Raw genomic sequence first — 19946 nt, 5'->3', positions numbered from 1 at the left:
CAGACACATGCACCACCTTGTGCATCTTTCTTACGTAGGAACTGGGTCCTAAGGCTTCACAGGCAAGTGCCTCAAGTACTAAGCCATCTCTCCAAACCAGTCTTCTTTTTTCTTTTCAAGGCAGGGTATCACTATAGCTCAGGCTGACCTGGAATTCACTATGTAATCTCAGGGTGGCTTCTCTCCTACCTCTGCCTCCTGAGGGCTGGAATTTAAGGAGTGCACCACCACGCCCAGGCTAGGTAGTCTTTCTTTTTTTAGCAGAAGTGGTTTAATTCCACACCATGGCAGAACCCAAACTTAGACAGCATGAGCAAGTCAAAGATATGTCCAGGAATAGGTTGCCTTCATTTATGTTGTGGAAAGTAAAGTACACACAGGGTAGAAACTATAATACCTCAGAGGTTTGGATTATTGATTTGGGGTTGCTGTTGGCTTATGTGTTTTGTTTTGGGGGACAAGTCTCATGTAGTATACACTGACCTAGAACTCCATGTAGCTGAGGATAGCCTTCAACTTCTGATCCTCCTGCCTCCCAAAGTGCTGGGTTTACAGGCATGCACTGCTGTGTCCAGTGCTGTAGGTCACTACACCAAGTTCTTTAGTGAAAAATAAGCCTCCCTTTTTCTTCCCAGGCCCAAGTCCTTGGCTCTCCTACCCCAAAGCAGCACTCTTCATTTCTCTGTCCTTTAAGATACACTGAACATGACCTAACACATGTGATCATATACACTTTTCTTTTGTTTGGTGTTTTTGTGTTTGGAGTTTTCTCTTAAACTGTTTGAAATAGTCTTCATTATTTACCAGCCTAGCCTTGAATTCCCAAGTCCCCCAGCCTCAGCCTCCTAAGTACTATGATTATGGGCATGTGCCACCTCACCTGACTCCTTGCACCCTTTTTATTTATTTATTTATTTTGAGTTAGGGTCTCACCCTAACTCAGCTTGACCCAGAATTCAGTATGTAGTTTCAAGGTGGCCTTGAACTCACAGTGATCCTCTTACTTCTGCCTCCTGAGTGCTAGGATTAAAGGTGTGCGCCACCATGCCCAGCCTTGCTCCCCTTTTTATGGGTCAATATTCATCTGTGTTTCTGCTTTTCTTTTCAAGTCTCTTTGCAGTGAATGGTTCCATATTAGGGCTTAGAAAATGGTTTTATACCAACCAAGAAGTAGCCCATTTACAGCTACCAGCACTAAGATCATTATATTCAAACAATTATGGATACCAGAGATCTAGAGAAAAAAAATAAAAGATCAGAGATTTGTTTAAGCCTACTTGTTTTAGAGGGGGGTTGTTTGCCTTTCTGGAATGGAACCTTGAGCCTCACATATGCTAGGCAAGCGTGGGCTGGGGATATATAGTTCAAGGATAGCACTCTTGACTCTTGCCTCAAACACATGAGTAAATAAGGGTCTGAAGGCATGGCTCAGCAGTGAAACACTTGCCTAGAATCCACCAGTGAGGGGCTGGGGCTCAGTGGTAGCCCTGTCGTCATGTCCACCAATGAGAGATGAGGGCGTGGCCCAGAGGTAGAGTACTTGCCTAGAATTCACCAGTGAGGGACTAGAGGCATAAAGCACTTGCCTGTGGGCTGGGGATGTAACTCAGTTGATGGAGTGCCTACTTAGGATGCACAAAGCCCTGAACTCAGTCCACACTACCACATGGTATGGTGGTACACATTTGTAATCCTAGCATTTGGGAAGTAGAGACTGGAAGATCACAGGTTCAAGGTTATCTTCAGCTGCATAAGGAATTTGAGGCCAATCTACCTCTATATGAGACCCTATCTCACAAAAAGAGAGAAAAACTTTTTTTTTTTTAATGTAGTGTCTCTCAGAAAACCTTCCTTCGGAGTTCAGTGAAAGGGGATAGGAAACAAAAGAAAATAATGATCAAAATACCTGTATATTCGGGCTGGAGAAATGGCTTAGTGGTAAGGCACTTGCCTGCAAAGCAAAAAGACCCAGGTTCAATTCCCTAGGACCCACATAAGCCAGACTCACAAGGGGGCACATGCATCTGGAGTTCATTTGCAGCAACTGGAGGCCTTGGTATGCCCATTCTTTCTCTCTCTCAAATAAATAAAGAAAAAAATATATATGTGTGTGTGTAAAACCAATAAAAAACACTTCGTAGGGCTGGAGAGATGGCTTAGCGATTGAGGCACATGCCTGTGAAACCCAAGGACCCAGGTTCGATTCTCCAGGTCCCTTGTAAGCCAGATGCACATGGTGGTGCATGCATCTGGAGTACCTTTGTAGTGGCTAGAGAACCTGCCACACCTATTTCCCCCCTTCCTTCCTCTCTCTTTCTCTCTCTCTCTCCCTAATAAATAAATAAAAATAGGTCTTAAAAAAATTTCTAAAAAGTGAACTGGGAGGCCTAGGTAGGAAGATTCCTGTGAGTTTCAAGTCAGCCTGGGCTAGAGAACCTACAGGGGATGGAGGTGGTGGGGGGACAAAAGTGAACTGCAAGCTGAGCATGGTAGTTACATGTCTTTAGTCCCAGCACTCAGAAGGCTGAAGTAGGAGGATCCAACCTGGGTTGTGGAGTTCCAGGTCACCCTGGGCTAAAGTAAGACCCTGCTTCACAAAAAATAAATAAAACAGAACTGCAGCCCTACCAAAACAATAAAGTTACATTTAATTTTTAAAGTTTTTAAAAAGTTTGAAAGAGAGCAACAGTTATTAAGAGCATTCTACCATGTTTCCTGCATCAGAGATAAAATGAGAAGAAAATGCTTGCTTAGCATGTGCAAGGCCCTAAGTTCCATCCCAGCACCGCACCACAAAAGGAAAAAATTAAACTCCAGGCTAGGCAAGAGTTCTGCCACTGTGCCATGCCCCCAGCCCTATTGCATAAATTTTGCAAGGTGTTTTTCTACTCCACAGACAGAACCCCATACACATACCACTGTAAGTTTTTCTGAAGTAGCCATTTCCAGAAGTAAAACTGCCAGGGTGGAGATAGTATCTAAATGTTTGCCACTTTTTTGTGTGTGAATGTTCCTATGATTTATATGTGTGTGTCTGCCTCATGCACATATGTGTAGAAGCCTGTCTTTTGAGGTAGCATCAGCAACTGTGAGGTCATGAATATCAAGGTCATTTTATGTCTGGAAGACAGCATTGTAAGCACTTCTCACCTTTCTTTGGCTCTTTACATTCTTTCCTCCACCTCTTCTGCAATGGGCCCTGAGCTTTAGAAGGTATGATAGAGATGCCTTTCTTAGTGCTTATCATTCCATTGTGACTCTTCCCTGCACTATTGTGTGTTGTGAGTCACACCAGTGGTCACTGCCATCTGAAAAGAGAAGCTCCTCTAACCAAAAGTGATAGTAGAATTAATATATGGGCATAAACTCAAGTGTTTAAGTCAGAGTGTGGTGGCACACACCTTTAATCCCAACATTCCAGAGGCAGATATAGGAAGATCTTTATGAGTTTGAGATTAGCCTGGGACTACACAGTGAGTGCCAGGTCAGCCTGGGCTAAGGTGAGACTCTACCTCAAAAACAATAACAACAAAATAATAATAAAATAAATAAAATTAAGAGAGTAGTTTGCATGGGCATAATATATGCATTTAAGGAAAGTAGTTCCTCCCCCCCCCCCCAGGGTTTATGACCTCCTAACCACAGGCTTTTAAAAAATAAATATTTAGTTTTATTTATTTATTTGAAAGAGAGGGAAAGGAGAGAAAGAGAGAATGGATGTGCCAGGGCCTCTAGCTACTGCAAACAAACTCCAGATGCATGTGACACCTTGTGCATCTGTCTTTACATGGGTCCTGGGAAATTGGTCTTTTGGCTTTGCAGGCAAGTGCCTTAATTGCTAAGTCATCTCTTCAGCCCAGCTATAGGCTTTTGACTAGGTTTTCAGTACCAGACATGAATTCCCTGCCATGGAGTGGGCCTCTAGACCAATCAGAGAGCCTTTGGTCCCCCCCCCCAAAAAAAACAGACATTCCACCATTGCACCATTTGGCACATTTGGCCTGTCTGGCCAGCTGTGCAGCTTGCAGGGTCCACTGCTGCTGATTAAGACCAGTGATAACTTGTCTCCCCCCAAAAGCTTCATGCTGCTTGCACAGCCCTTTCCAGCATCCTGACAGCTGGTCAACAGGGAGCTTTCCATCTCAGCTCCAGCTTGATTACTCAATGATTGCTGCCCAAGCATGTGGAGTCTTCAGCAGCAGGTATAGATAGCTTAAAGTAGCAGCTTGTACCCGCTGACCCCAACACTCTCCTTCTAGGCAAGTGGACACCAACACAAAAAACGTCTTTGGTCAGCCACGGTTGAGAGCATCCCTGCGAGACCTTCGATCCCCACGGAAAAACTATAAGTCAACCATTGAGGACGACCTGAAGAAACTCATCATCATGGACAACTTGGGGCCAGAGCAAGAACGGGACACAGGAGTGCGTGCCAGGTGGCCCAAGGCAGGGTGGGAGGGGGCAGTGCTCTCTGCTGAGGCCTCAGCCTTTGCCATCTGCCGGCCCATTTGGGGTAGAATGAAGGTCCCATATTAGTCAGGGGCAAAGTTAGAACTTAAGCCTGCCAGAGCAGGACCCTAGAGCTAGATCTCACATCCTTGTCCCCAAACCCAGGATTACAGAGCACAAGAGCATAATGGTCTCCTGGGGAAAACTCGTTCCCTAATTCCCCAAGGACAGAGCAGGACCAAACAATGGGCACCATTGTACCTCCATTGTCTCTGTCTGCCTTGGTGGCCTCAGTACAGTCTTCATGAGGACCAGGACAGGTCTTTGCTGAGGGTAACAATACATACGTATAATCCCATCCCTTGAGAAGTTGGGGCAAGAGGGCTGTGAGTACCAGGCCAGCCTGTACCACAGGCTTTGATGATCTCAAAAGAAACAGAAAGGCTGGATATAGCTCAGTGATAGATTGCTTGCCTAGCATGCACAAGGCCCTAGGTTCAATCCTCAGTACAAAAAGAGGGAGAAAGAAAACAGGTCCCCAATCTCCTGTATTTAGGTCCCACCAGCCTCAAGCTTTGGGGGCAGAGGGCATATTGGTGTTAGTGGTGCCCTCCAGAGCCTCTGGCTCTCACAAGTTGAGTATGGCTTGTGCTACCTTCCCTAGTTAGCCTTGTCCTTTCCTGGAACTAAAGGTTGGGGTCAAAAGCCATGGGCCACAAGTCAGGAAGGGTGAACCCCCAGGGAAACCAAGTTCTTTGATCAGAAAGGGTAAAGAAGTAGCTGCTGAACAGGTTAGGACATACCAGGATACCCCTGAGTACCAGGACCACAGGCCAGGCCTGGTGTGACATTACCTTATCTCACTCCATCGTAGCAGCAGTCCCCTCAGAAGACCCTGCAGCGGACACTGTCAGATGAGAGCCTGTGCAGTGGGCGCCGGGATCCCAGCTTTGCCAACCCTGCCAACCTGGAACCAGGTCTCCCCAGCGATGTGCTCTTTACCAGTACCTGCACCTTTCCCTCCAGCACGCTGCCTGCCCGCCGCCAGCACCCACACCCACCCAGTGGTGCTCCCAGCATTATCCCAGCCACCGGCAACGGGTTCCCAGAAAAGAAATGTGAGCCTGGGCATCCTGGGGCTGTGAATCACCCAAACCTGGGAAGTAAGGGACACCACGCACAGGGGGCACCTGGAGGTCATCTGTGCTGGGTCATGCTAGGGAGCAAACAGGTGCATAGGAGCTTCCGGGGAACTGATAGTTGTACCCTCAGGGTCTCATATGGTCACAGAGGAAAGGACTGGGGTCACCCCTGAGGCCACAGGAAAGAAGTCAAGCTCTGAAGGTGCAGATCCAAGGGAAGGTATTTACATCAGCAGCTCCCTGGCTCCTGCTCCTTAGCCTCCCTGCCCCACCCAGGTAGCACACTTCCTGAGTATGTACTTATCAATGTGATTTCCCCAAATGTATTATACTTGCAGAGTGTCTGGATGGAATTTATCCACCCTTGTATTCATCTAACAAATATTTATTGAGTATTCTCTGCAAGCAGGGTGCTAGCAAACCCTCCCTCAAAAAAGAAAAAACCCTAAAATATGGGCTAGAGAGTGGTTAAGGCACTTGCTTGCAAAGCCTAACAACCCAGGTTTGATTCTCCAGTACCCACATAAAGCCAGATTCACAAAGTGGCACATGCATCTAGAGTCTATGTCCCTTTCTACTTGTAAATAATTTTTAAATGTATTTTTAAAAATACATCGCCTTTAATCCCAGCACTTGAAAGGCAGAGGTAGGATCACCATGAGTTCAAGGCTACCAGGAATACATAGTGAATTCCAGGTCAGCCTAGGCTAAGGTGAAGCCCTACCTGGGGTAGGGGGACTAAGGCAGCCAAAGTTACTCAGAAATTTGAGGCCAGTCTTGGCTATAGCAAAGCCCTATCTTGATTTAAAAAAAAAAAAAAAAAAAAGCCAGGCGTGGTGGCCTTTAATCCCAGCACTCAGGAGGCAGAGGTAGGAGGATCACTGTGAGTTCCAATCCACACTGAGACTCCAGAGTAAATTCCAAGTCAGCCTGGGGTAGAGTGAGACCCTACCTCAAACAATAATGAATTAATTGAAGCTGGGCATGTTGGCACACGCCTTTAAATCCCAGCACTCAGGAGGCAGGGGTAGGAGGATTGCTGTGAGTTCAAGGCTACCCTGAGACTCCATAGTGAATTCCAGGTCAGCCTGAGCTAGAGTGAGACCCTACCTCAAAAAACCAAAAAAAAAAAAAAAAAAAAATTTAATTAATTGAAAAGAGGGCTGGAGGGATGTAAAGGCACTTGCTTTCAAAGCCTGACAACCTGGGTTCAGTTCCCCAGTACCCATGTAAAGCCAGATATACAAAATGGCACATGCATCTAGAGTTCTGGTATGCCCGTACTTTCTCCCCCCCCACACACACACACAAATAAGTAAATGATTTTTTAATTATTAAAAAAAAAAAAGAAGGCTGGAGGAATGGCTTAGTAATTAAGACATTTGCCTGCAAAGCCAAAAGACCCAGGCTTGATTTCCCAAGACCCACATAAGCCAGATGCACAAGGGGGTGCATATGTCTGGAGTTCCTTTGCAGTGGTTGGAGGCCCTAGTGTACCCACTCTCTCTATATGTCTGTCTGTCTGTCTCTCTCTATCTCTCTCTCAAATAAGTAAATAAGTCTAGTGTGGTGGCACATGTCTTTAATCCCAGCACTTGAGAGGCAGAGGTAGAAGGATCACCAAGAGTTCAAGGCCACCCTGAGACTACATAGTGAATTCCAGGTCAACCTAAGCTAGAGTGAGACCTTAACCTCAATAAATAAAAAATAAAAGTTAAAAAAATAATTAATTAAAACTTTAAAGAGGGCTGGAGAAATGGCTTAGTGGTTAAGACGTATGCCCACAAAGCCTAAGAACCCAGGTTCAATTCTCCAGGTCCCACATAAGCCAAAGGCACATGCTGGCACATGCATATGGAGTTCATTTGCAGTGGCTGGAGGCTGTGGTGCTCCCATTCTCTCTCTCCCTCTCTCCCTGTCTCAAATAAATAAATAAAATAGATGAATAAAATGTTTTTTTTTTAAATTAAAAAAGCCGGGCATGGTGGCACATGCCTTTAATCCCAGCACTCAGGAGGCAGAGGTAGGAGGATCACCATGAGTTCGAGGCCACCCTGAGACTCCATAGTGAGTTCCAGGTCAGCCTGGGCTAGAGTGAGACCCTACCTCAAAAAAAAAAAAAAGGAGGGCTGGAGAGATGGCTTAGCGGTTAAGCGCTTGCCTGTGAAGCCTAAGGACCCCGGTTCGAGGCTCGGTTCCCCAGGTCCCACGTTAGCCAGATGCACAAGGGGGCGCACGCGTCTGGAGTTCGTTTGCAGAGGCTGGAAGCCCTGGCGCGCCCATTCTCTCTCTCCCTCTATCTGTCTTTCTCTCTGTGTCTGTCGCTCTCAAATAAATAAATAAATAAAAAAACTTTAAAAAATAAAAAAATTAAAAAAAAAAAAAGGAGAGCCGGGCATGGTGGCACATACTTTTAATCCTAGAACTCAGGAGGCAGAGGTAGGTGGATCACCATGAGTTTGAGGCCTGCCTGAGACTACATAGTGAATTCTAGGTCAGCCTGGGATAGAGTGAGGCTCCACCTCAAAAAACCAAAAAGAAAAAAAAAAAAAAAAGCCAGATGTAGCAGTGGCACATACCTTTAATTGCAGCACTGGGGAGGCTGATGTAGGTGGGTCACCATGAATTCAAAACCAGCCCAGACTGCAGTCTGAGTTCCAAGTCAGTATAAGCTAGAGTGAGACCTGCTTCAAAAAAAAAAAAAAAAAATCAAAAAACCAAAAATAAATTTTAAAATTAATAAATAAAAAGGAAAGAGGTAGTAAGGCAGGTAGTGATACCATTGATTCATTCTGTGATCCCTTTCTACATCACTGTAGCTCTAAAACTGAAAGGCAGTGGGTGTGATGCCTGTATGTGCTGATTGGTAGCAAAATCTGTCTGAGACAGGAGCTTTTTTGTAAAGGAGTATTTTGGGGGGGGCAGGGGTTGGTTGCCTTTTGAGTTTGAATTTTTTGTTATTTTGTTTCTGTTGTTTAATATATTTTTATTTACTTATTTACAAGCAGAGAGAGACAGAGAGAATGGGTACGCCAGGGTCTCCAGCCACTGCATACAAACTCCAGACGCATGCGCCACCTTGTACATCTGGTTTCATGTGGGTACTGGGGAATTGAACTCAAGTCCTTAGGATTTGAAGGAAAGTGGCTTAACAATAGAGCCTCCAGCCCTCTGGAGTTTTTTTGTTGTTTTATTTTGTTTTGTTTTGAGACAGGATCTCACATTGTAGCCCAGGCTGGCCTTTAATGCACTATCTAATGCAGGTCAACCTCGAGTTTGCCTTAAACTCACTGTGTAACCCAGACCAATTTTAAATTTTGTTTTTGTTTTTGTTTTCCTATTTTTGTTTTTTTGAGGTAGGGTCTTACTCTGGTCTAGGTTACCTGGAATTAACTATGTATTCTCAGGGTGACTTTGAACTCATGGCATTCCTCCTACCTCTACCTCCCAAGTGCTGGGATTAAAGACGTGTGCCACCATGCCCAGCTCCAATCTTAAATTTGACCTGTCTTCCCACCTCAGCTTCCTAAGAGCTGGAATCATCATAAGCATGTATCACCTCACAACACTTTTTGTGTTTTTGTTTTAATTCTTTTTAATTTTTATTATATTTTAGAGAGAGAATTGGCACACCAGATCCTCAGCCACTGAGGTTGAACTCCAGATGCTTGCACCACCCAGTGGGCATGTGTGACCTTCTACTTGCCTCACCTTTGTATGTCTGGCTTACATGGAATGTGAAGAATTGAACATGGGTCCTTGGGCTTCACAGGCAAACACCTTAAGCGCTAAGCCATCTCTCCAGTACCACTTTTTAGTTTTTTTAAATAGGATCCCACTGGTACACCAATCTGTCCTGATGGTCACTATAGCCCAGGCTATACTTAAACTCACATTAGTTCTCCTCTATCAGCTTTACATGGGATTACATGCATGAGTTACCATGCCCAACTATTTCATACTCCCCTCCATTAGGAGTGGCAAGTGGCTTCATTGCAGCGTGCTGGTTAGGTGGTTATAGAGTGTTGGTTGGTCTTTTGGGGTGTTAAAAATGCACTTTACTTTCTAAAAACCAGACACATCTTGAATTCAAATGTTTCTACACCAAGAATCCTAGCTGTGAGGTCTTATCTCCACATCGCCCTAAAGTCCCTGTATCTCCTATACATCGTGGGGGATGAGATGAAGGAGATGGTGCTGGGATTCTTTTGAGGGCTCTATCTCCCCTTTCTCCCTCCGTGTGTGTGTGTGTGTGTGTGTGTGTGTGTCTTTTTGTTTTGTTTTTTTGTTTTGAGGTAGGGTCTCACTCTAGCTCAGACTGACCTGGAAGTCACTATGTCAGCTCAGGCTGGCCTGGAACTCACGGCGATCCTCTTACCTCTGCCTCCCAAGTGCACCACCACTCCCAGTTCTCATCTCTTTTCTTAAGACCCGTGGTGCCCTTCTGCTCTACTCTTGGTATTCTTGCCCTGGTGTTCTAAGATGTTAGCCCCAGGGCCCCTCCCCAGCCCCTGCACCTCAAGGAACCCCTGAAAATCACCCAGCCCAACATACTCTGCCTTTCCTCAGATCACTCGGCATAGCTGGTCCTCTGCGAGACATGCTTTTCCAGGTAATTCAGGTTCTTCTTTAGGCCTGGCAGTCACTCCTTTTTCCTGGAGGTCTCCCTAAGCCCTGAACTAGTCATCTTATACCCAGGGTACCTGGCCCTCTCCCAGAACTGCCAGGACCGCCTCATGTTTCCTACGCCCACCACATGTCTCCTGTCCCAGCCACCAGCCTTCAGCCTTGCTATACCTGGATGGGATCTGTCACTATGAAAATGTTCCACATCCTCACCTGGACTAGGGACACACTAAGTACACTAGCACACTCGCACATACACCTATATATGTAGGTGTTGGCAAGAAGATTTATCCAAGAGATTACAGAGCCTTTGGTAGGCCTGGCAGGATATGTACTGTTGCAGGGACAGCCACATAGCCTGACCCCACAGCCAGAGGAGCCTGCGCATACCTGTGGCAGGCACCGTGTCCCTCAGGGTGATTCACAAGGTCCCAAGATCTGGCCTATCACCTCTGACTTCACCTTCCCCTTTCGCCCTTTCTGAGCCACCTAGACCTCCTCTGGGTTCCTTAAACCTTGTCAAATTTCACCCTGCCTATTGTGTGTGCCTAAAATGTTCTTCCCCCACCCCCAGGCCTCCTCTTTTCTGCTACCCTGTTTCAGAATTGTGCTCAAAGGTCATTTCATCCAGACCTCCCCTGGCACCCTGTTGGAAGCTGTACCCACACAAGTATCCAACATCACATTGGAGTTTTTTCTGGCACTTAACTGTCTATAGATCGTGTAAAATGCCCATGTCTCCGCTCTGCCCTGCCCATGCTGTCATGTTCAACCATCTCCACTCTCCCACCTAGCTGCCATCTCAACCTCAGAGCTCTCACTGGTTGATGGACGGGACCGGTCCCTGCGACGGCTCGACCCTGGGATGATGCCTCTGCCTGATACAGCTGCTGGCCTGGAGTGGTCCAGCCTGGTGAATGCCGCCAAGGCATATGAAGGTAACCCCACCCCATCCTCAGTGCCCCTTCATTCTGGAAGCATCACAAAGGAGCCTATGATTTTCTTTTTCTTTTTTTGTTTTGTTTTTGTTTTTCAAGGTAGACTCTCATTCTAGATCAGGCTGACCTGGAATTCACTATGTCGTCTCAGGGTGGCCTTGAACTTGCAGCAATCCTCCTACCTCTGCCTCCCAAGTGCTGGGGTTAAAGGTGTGCACCACCATGGCCAGCTTTGCCTATGACTTTCTTAAGGCAAGCACAGTTCCAGAATCAGACAGCAGAGTTAAAGTCTTACCCTGTCATTTACTTACTGTGTAACCCAGACTCAGATAAATAAATAAATAAATAAATAAGGAGTCCACTGCTGGAGTGCAGGTGGGGTTCTATATGTAGAGGCTCTGTATGCCACCCCCAGCACCACACACAAAGGACAGGTTATTGTAGCTTAAGCAATTTCTAAATGGATAGAGGCTTGGCCTGAATCAAAACAGAGTGTTATATTTTCACTGGATTTGGTTAGCGGTTTTGGTGAGAATTCACCCTTAAATTCAAAAGTGTGATAGAAGGCTAGAGACCCTGGCATGCTCATTCTTTCTCTCTCCCGCCCCCACCACCCTCTCTCCTTGAAAATAAATAATTGAAAATATTTTTAAAAATAAAAAGAAGGGCTGGAGAGGTGGCTTGGCAATTAAGGCACATGCCTGTGAAATTTAAGGACCCAAGTTTGATTCTCCAGGTCCCATGTAAGCCAGATGCACATGGTGGCACATGCATCTAGAGTTCATTTGCAGTGGCTAGAGGCCCTGGTGTGCCTATTATCTCTCCCTCTCCCTCGGTGTCTCTAATAAATAAGTACATTTAAAAAAATTGAAAATAAAAAAAAGCTGGGATGGCGGCACATGCCTTTAATCCCAGCATTCAGGAAGCAGAGGTAGGAGGATCACCATGAGTTTGAAGCCACCCTGAGATTACATAGTGAATTCCAGGTCAACTTGGGCCAGAGCGAGACCCTGACCCGAAAAAAAAAAAATAAAAATAATAAGGTGAGTATGGTGGCGCACTCCTTTAATCCCAGCATTTAGGAGGCAGAGGTAGGAGGATCACTGTGAGTTCAAGGCCACCCTGAGACCACACAGTGAATTTCAGGCCAGTCTGGGCTATAGTGAGACCCTACCTCAGGAAAAAAAAAACTTAAAAATACATGGGCTGAGCCAGACATGGTAGTATATGCCTTTAATCCCAGCAATCAGGAGGCAGAGGTAAGAGGATCGCTGTGAGTTCAAGGCCAGCCTAAGAATACATAGTAAATTCCAGGTCAGCCTGGGCTAGAGTGAAACCCTACCTAGGGAAAAAAAAAATGGGCTGGAAGATACCAGGTGATACACACCTGTAATCCCAGCACTTGGGATCTGGAGGCAGGAAAATCAGAAGTTCAAGGCTGGAAGAGAGAAAGGGGGTGGGAGAAGAGTTAATCAAAATTAAAGATGCTATGAATAAAAAAAAATGGGCTGGAGGGATGGCTTAGCAGTTAAGGTGTTTGCCTGCAAAGCCAAAGGACCCTGGCTTGATTCCCCAGAACCCACGTAAGCCAGATGCACAAGGAGGCGCATGCATCTGGAATTCCTTTGCAGTAGTTGGAGAAGGCCCTGGCATGCCCGTTCTCTCTCTCAAATAAATAAAACTTTAAATTTTTTAAATTAAAAACACATAAATAAATAATAAATAAAAATAATTTTTTAAAGGCAGAAAAAAAAGTGTGATGGAGCCAAATATGGTGGTCAACACCTGTAAACTTTGACACAAAATTGAGACAGGAGAATTGCTGGGAGTTTGAGGCCAGCCTGGGCTATGGAGTAAAATCCTGTCTCAAACATGCCCCCCCCCAAGAAAAGAAAGAAGAAAGAGAGAAGCGAAGGCTGGGTGTGGTGGCACACACCTTAATCCCAGCACATGGGAGGCTGAGGTAGGAGAATCACTGAGAGTTTGAGGCCAGCCTGAGACTGCATAGAGACTACGTAATGAAAAGAAGTAAGGGAAGGGGAAAAGAGGGGAGGAAAGAATGGTAGTTCATGTCTGAAATCTTAGTACTCAGAAGGCTTAGGCGGGAGGATAGCTGCAAGTTTATGGCTAGCCTGGGCCACATAGTGACTTCTAGGCCATCCTGGACTATAGATTCAGACCCTTTCTCAAAGGAGAAAGAGGAGGGCTGGAGGGATGGCTTAACAGTTAAGGCGCTTCCCTGCAAAGCCAAAGGACCCTGTTTTGATTCCCCAGAACCCACAAGATGCACAAGGTGGTACATGTGTCTGGAGTCCATTTGCAGTGACTGGAGGCCCTGGTACACCCATTCTGTCTTTCTTTCTCTCTTTCAAATAAATGAATAAAAAAAAATATTTTAAAAAGAGAGGGAGGGCTGGAGAGATGGCTGAGCGGTTAAGGTGTTTTCCGGCAAAGCCAGAAGACCCAGGTTCAGTTCCCCAGGACCCACATAAGCCAGATGCACAAGAGGGCACACGCATCTGGAGTTTGTTTGCAGTGGCTAGAGGCCCTGGCACACCCATATTCATTCTCATTATCTCTCTCTCCCTATTTCTGTATCTCTCTCAAATAAAAATAAAATCTAAAAAAAAAATTTTTTGAGCAACAGTGAAAAAGGCAGAGAGAGAGGGAGAGAGAATGGGCGCACCAGGGCCTCCATCCACTTCAAACGAACTCCAGATACATGGGCTACCTTGTGCATCTGGCTTACGTGGGTCCTAGGGAATCGAGCCTCGAACCAGGGTCCTTCACAGGCAAGCGCTTAACCTCTAAGCCATCTCTCCAGCCCATAAAATATTTTGTTAAAAAAGATAGAGGTCTGGAGAGATGGCTTAGGGGTTAAGCGCTTGCCTGTGAAGCCTAAGGACCCCAGTTCAAGGCTCGATTCCCCAGGACCCACGTTAGCCAGATGCACAAGGGGTGCACGTGTCTGGAGTTCGTTTGCAGTGGCTGGAAGCCCTGTCGTACCCATTCTCTCTCTGTCTCTCTATCTGCCTGTCTCTCTCTCTCTCTCTCTCTCTCTCTGTCACTCTCAAATAAATAAAAATGAACAAAAAAGAAATTAAAAACAAGAGTGAGAGAGAGAGGCCGGGCATGGTGGTGCATGCCTTTAATCCCAGCACTCAGAAGGCAGAGGTAGGAGGAACCCCATGAGTTCAAGGCTACCCTGAGACTACATAGTGAATTCCAGGTCAGCTTGAGCTAGAGTGAAACCCTACCTCAAAAAAAAAGAAAGAAAGAAAGAGAGAGAGAGAGAGGAAGAAAGAAAAGGAAAAAGAAAAAGAAAAAGGAGAGAAAGAGTAAAAGAGGGATGAAAATTGGAGGGAGGTTTGGAGGCAGCTGTGCAGTGGGAAATGTGGTAAGTCAGCTGGGGAAAACTGGGGCCTTGTCCACCCCACTAAGGAGAACTCAGCCCCTACCTTTGTCTCCTACCAGTGCAAAGGGCCGTCTCGCTCTTCTCTCTAAACGACCCAGGCCCCAGCCCAGACATCCAGCCTGCACACAGTCCTGTCCATAGCCACCTGAGCCTGGAGCGAGGGCCCCCAGCCCCCAGGACCACACCTACCATGAGGTGAGTTTCTCTGGGAACACTCAGGGGCCTGACAACCCAGATGCCACAGGTAGCAGGTCTGAACAGAGAAAGATGGGGCAGCACTGGGGGCTGCAGGTCATCCTCTGCTCTCTGAGGAGCTCCCTCATTGGATGACTAGTGTTGTCAGGGCATGCCAGTCATTCCCTGGGGGCCATCAGTGGCCACACAGACTCTGGCCCTGCCCTCACAGATGGCCAGTTCATTGGGACAACAGAGCACTCATACTTATGCTTCCAGCTTTGAACAATGCTACCAGGCACCCAACTATCTGCCTCTAGTCTCTGTGTGCTCCTTCGTCCGTCTTAGTTCATTCCCTGCTGAAGCAGACTTGCCCCTGATGCCACCCTCCATGGCACTGCTGGTCCTATATGCTCCATCTGGAGACTCCCACAAAGACTGAAGCCAAGCCCTACCCCAAAAGAGGCTTCTTGGAGGAGGACGGAGAGAGAGATGGCTCACTTTGTCATCTCAAGCCTTGCTTCTCTAATTGAATGCAGCTAATTTGAATGAAGGAGAGACCAAAAAATGTAAAGGGCCTGCAGGAGGATTTAATGCTGTTATCAGTGTCTCATGCTCCCTGCTCTCCATAGGGTCTCTTGTGCCACATGCCTTACAGTAATATTACTTAGTGGTCAGTGGAAGCCTTACCTGAGTAAATTTTTGACATTTTTCCTGACTTTCCTCTGTACTTCCCTCTGTATATATACCTCCAAGCTTCCAGGAAGGAAAGGGCTCAACAGAAGAGACTCAAGAATCAGAGGTTTTGTGCCCCATAGCCATTTTAGCTGTGGGAGAGAGCCCTCTCCAAGGGCTGGCAGGCCTCAAACTTGACCTTGTCCTTGTATCTCCAGTGAGGAGCCAGCCCTGGATCTGACAGGCAAGGTGTACCAGCTGGAAGTGATGCTGAAGCAGCTGCACACGGACCTCCAGAAGGTACGACCTACATATACACACCCCTCCGGAAGGTAAGGCCTTCATACACACACACACATATCCAGAAGGTGAGGCCTATGTATGTGCACACACTTCCCATCCCACTTCCCAAATACGGGAACAGCACCTGTCCCACAGTACTGCTGTACAGTGTAGTCAAGAGTAGAAATCAGAAAAGGCTGGGGAGATGGCTTAGTGGTTAAGGCACTTGCCTGCTAAGCCTAAGGACCCAGACTCAATTCCTCAGGACCCACATAAGCCAGATGCACAAGGTAGCGCATGTGTCTGGAGTTTGTTTTCAGTGGCTGGAGTCCCAGGCGTACCCATTCTCTCTCTATCTGCCTCTTCCTCTATCTCTCAAATATGTTTTTTAAACTAGTTACCCTAAAGAAGAACAAAAGAGAAAAGTGGTTTTTTTTTAATAAATTACTCTCTATCAGCCTAGGTCCTAAGACTTTTACGTATGTGAGACCTCAAGGGCCCCTCTGAACCACCTCTGTTAGAATTGAGGCCCAGAGCTGGGCATGGTGGCACACACCATTAATCCCAGCACTCGGGAGGCAGAGGTAGGAGGAATACCATGAGTTCAAGGCCACCCTGAGATGACAGTGAATTCCAGGCCAGCCTGAGCTAGAGTGAGCTAGAGAAAAAAAAAGAAGCATTGAGGCCCAGAGACATGAACTAACTTGCGTGGAGTTGCTTAGCTGGAGAAGCAGAGCTGGGATTTGAACCCCTAAAGCCTGACTGTAGCCAAGGCTCTTGCACCTGGGCCCCAGAAGCCATGGTGTGCTTCTGGTGCTTCTAGGAGCACCATTGGCCACTGCAACTTACCAGCCCTCTTGCCCTCACAGGAGAAGCAGGACAAAGTGGTGCTGCAGTCGGAGGTGGCCAGCTTACGGCAGAACAATCAGCGGCTGCAGGAGGAGTCCCAGGCTGCCAGTGAGCAGCTGCGCAAGTTCGCCGAACTCTTCAGCAGGGAGAAGAAGGAACTCTGAGGCACCTTTCTCAGCCCCTATGTCTCCCCTGCTGGCAGGTCACAGGCTCCTGAATTCCTAGGCTCTGGGTTGCAAGGTGACAGGTCATCTCTGCCATGACCCTCCAACAGCCTTTCTTAGGGACTCAGCCCTGGGGCAGGAGCCAACTCTGCTACTGTCTCAGGCTTTCTTAGCTGCTTCTGCAGGCCAAGCAGCCTCTTTCTAAAACCCATCCACCTGGAGCTGAACTGAGGCAGGAGGAGACCAGGGCAGCCCCTGCATGAAAACCATGGAACAAGATGAGCCCTTTCTTTTCCCACTCCCCACAGTCCAGGGCTCCTCTGTCCCCAGTGTGCTAGCTCCAGAAAGCCTGGACATCACCCCCACCCCATTCCCCTGCTGTACCATATCTAGGAGCACTTTCGTAGAATTTAAATTATTTTCCTGGGGCCCCAGAATGGACAGGAAACCCCAGCATCCAGAGTCCAGTTCTTTGAGAGAAAACTATTTGTACAATCAAAACTGTTTATACAATCTTTTCTATTAACTCTTCTCCCCTTAGTAACCATGAACCTGAGCTTGGAGCCACAGACCCCTCTACCTTCAAGCTACTGATCTGGCTGGCTGCCGACTCCTCCCTTCCCCCCAGCACAATACTAGGCCCTCCCTGGCCAGAACCCTAGCCACCTCCCAGATCTAAAGGTGGCACAGAGCCTGGGGACAGGGCTGAAGAAAAGCAGTCTTCACCTCCTGTCTGGTCCCCTTTTCCTGTACAAGTCTCCCTGGCCACTCCTCACAGCCCTCAGCAGCAGCCACCAGACAGAAACACTGTGCTCCCTGGGGAACACTCACAGTGAAACCCCCACAGATGCTGGTTTTCTAAAGGCAATAAGAGACAGCTTAGTGTGGTATTAACACTGTTCACCCAGGAAACACAAGTTCCTTTTTCCCCCTTCTTTAAAAACAAACAGAAAAGAATATATATATATATTTATTTTTTCATGTAGAGTTGCACCAGAACAAGTGTAGATCACCACAGTCTGTGGATGCGCTAATGGGCTGGGGTCAGTAGGAAGAGCCAGAGGAATGGGGAGGCAATAGACACATCCCTCTCTGGGAAGCAATGGGAAGGGAGCAGTTGGCAGAACTGATTGGATCTAGAGCCACTACTAGGTGGTCCTCAGCTAAAGACCCTCCACTTTTTCTTTGGGCCCAGGAACCTCAAGGGAGGCACTCCAGGCAGGCAAGAGGGCAAGGCTAGAGAAGAGGATACCCATGGCTCTGGATGACCCACCTCTGGCTCTAAGACCCCCTAGATTATGCAGGAAGAATATACCTTGTCCTCCACCCACCATGGGATGGTGGTGGTAGACCAGACCACCCAGTGTCCTCAGCCCTGGCCAACTACTGTGAGGTCTCTCCTTTCCTGAAACCCTTTCTGAAGGGTTCCCTGACCCTCTCCTTTCCTCAAGCCCCAACCTGGAGCATTTTTCTTTTCTTTTCTTTTTTTTACTATCTCCTCATACTTCAGATCATTCGAATCAATTTGGGGACCTAATCATGTACATTGACAAGTGTAAATTATAGTTTTTGGTTTTGCTCTTAATATTTTTAAGAATCTCTGCAGAACAAATTATTTAATTTGATGTTAATGCTCTGGTGGCTAGAAATAGGCTATTTTTTTTTTTTAATCTTGATTTGTTTCATTGGGATTTTTTTTTCCCTTTCCATCCATGTCTTGAGATTTTCTGGCATGTTTCGGGAAGTTTCACAGGAAATAAATGTTTCATAGAAATGGCTTGTGTGTTCACTAGCTTGGACAGCTGCCTGGAGTCAACATTGACACCCTCCTTCCTAAACAATTCCAGAAGAACCAGGGACACCAGCCTTGTTGCAGCCTTCTTTCCCTTGACCCAAACAACAGAAATCCCCACACTCAGGATGTAATACATGCTTTAAGGAGTGAGGTATCCAAGTATGCTGAGTAGGAGAATCACTCTGCTTCAACACACACGCACACAAGGGCTGAGACAAATGGAGAGATGTCTCAGCAGTTAAAGGTACTTATTTGCAAAGCCAGCTGGCCTGAGTTTTGATTCCCCAGTACCCACCTAAAGCAAGATGTACAAATGGCACATGTTTCTGAAGTTTGTTTGCAGTGGCAAGATTCCTTGGCACACCCATTCCCTCTTTCTCCTTGTATGTAAATAAATAATATTTTAAAATATTGCTGGGCGTGGTGGCGCACGCCTTTAATCCCAGCACTTGGGAAGCAGAGGTAGGAGGATCGCCGTGAGTTCGAGGCCACCCTGAGACTCCATAGTGAATTCCAGGTCAGCCTGGACTAGAGTGAGACCCTACCTTAAAAAAAAAAAAAAAGGGGGCTGAGCCTGGCATGGTGGCACATACCTCTAATCCCAGCACTCCAGAGGTAGAGGTAGAAGGATTACCATGAGTTCAAGGCCATCCTAAGACTACATAGTGAAATCCATGTCAGTCTGAGCTAGAGTGAAATCCTACCTCAAAAAAAAAAAAAAAAGGCTGAAGACAGGGCTCAGCAGTTAAGACACTTGCTTGAGAAGGCTTAATAGTTATACTTGCCTACAAAGCCAAAGGACCTAGGTTTGATTGCCCAGTACCCACATAAAGCCACCTGCACAAAGTGGCACATGCATCTGGAGTTCCTTTGCAGTGGCTAGAGGCCCTAATCCAATACTTTTTCTCTCTCCTTCCCTCTCTCAAATGAAAAAATATTTTAAGAAAAACAGCCAGGCATGGTGGCACACACCTTTAATCCCAGCACTCAGGAGGCAGAGGTAGGATTGCCGTGAGTTCAAGGCCACCCTGAAACTACATAGTGAATTCCAGGTCAGCTAGACTAAAGTGAGACCCACCTCAAAAACAAAACAAAAAAAAAAACCTGCATCTCCTTCCTGATGCTGGCCAGAAGCCACACTCAAGAGGCTGTCCCTGCACCTCTTCACCCCTCTGTAGTACAGTGTAAACCTCCCTCTGCCAGCTGTCCAGATAGTGGGTTAAGGTGAAGACCACCCTCAGCCTCTAGACCAGAAGGAGGACTCGTACAACCTCCTTCCACACAGAAGTTGAAGTGTTGCCTGAAGATGTTATAACACATGCCTGTGGCCTAAGATAGAATCAAGTTCCCCTGAAGTCCTCCTAGCTGGGGGAAAGAGGCAGCTTTAAAAGTTGGGGCCCCTGGTCCCCATCTGAATGGTGCATGGACATCTGCAGG

At 46.9% G+C, this 19946-nt stretch overlaps 1 protein-coding gene across 11 annotated transcripts in view; it reads left to right on the top strand.

The window, feature by feature from the left end:
- Nucleotides 1-18382, top strand: part of Sipa1l3 (signal induced proliferation associated 1 like 3) — a 283419-nt gene extending 265037 nt beyond the window's left edge. For 9 of the 11 annotated variants that reach the window (XM_045153962.1, XM_045153961.1, XM_045153958.1 and 6 more), the window contains 6 exons: nucleotides 4260-4425; nucleotides 5324-5567; nucleotides 11012-11155; nucleotides 14630-14765; nucleotides 15638-15719; nucleotides 16571-18382. In XM_045153962.1, the coding sequence (XP_045009897.1) occupies nucleotides 4260-4425; nucleotides 5324-5567; nucleotides 11012-11155; nucleotides 14630-14765; nucleotides 15638-15719; nucleotides 16571-16714 (916 nt within the window). In that variant the 3' untranslated portion in view covers nucleotides 16715-18382. The remainder of the gene's footprint in view (nucleotides 1-4259; nucleotides 4426-5323; nucleotides 5568-11011; nucleotides 11156-14629; nucleotides 14766-15637; nucleotides 15720-16570) is intronic. The other 2 variants (XM_045153959.1, XM_004659906.2) reach the window with 1 other exon arrangement.
- The last annotated feature ends 1564 nt before the right edge of the window (nucleotides 18383-19946 follow it).

This window comes from Jaculus jaculus, chromosome 7 (assembly GCF_020740685.1).
Source record: "Jaculus jaculus isolate mJacJac1 chromosome 7, mJacJac1.mat.Y.cur, whole genome shotgun sequence".
In the NCBI taxonomy this organism is placed as follows: domain Eukaryota; kingdom Metazoa; phylum Chordata; class Mammalia; order Rodentia; family Dipodidae; genus Jaculus; species Jaculus jaculus.
This window is presented reverse-complemented; position numbering and strand designations above follow the sequence as displayed.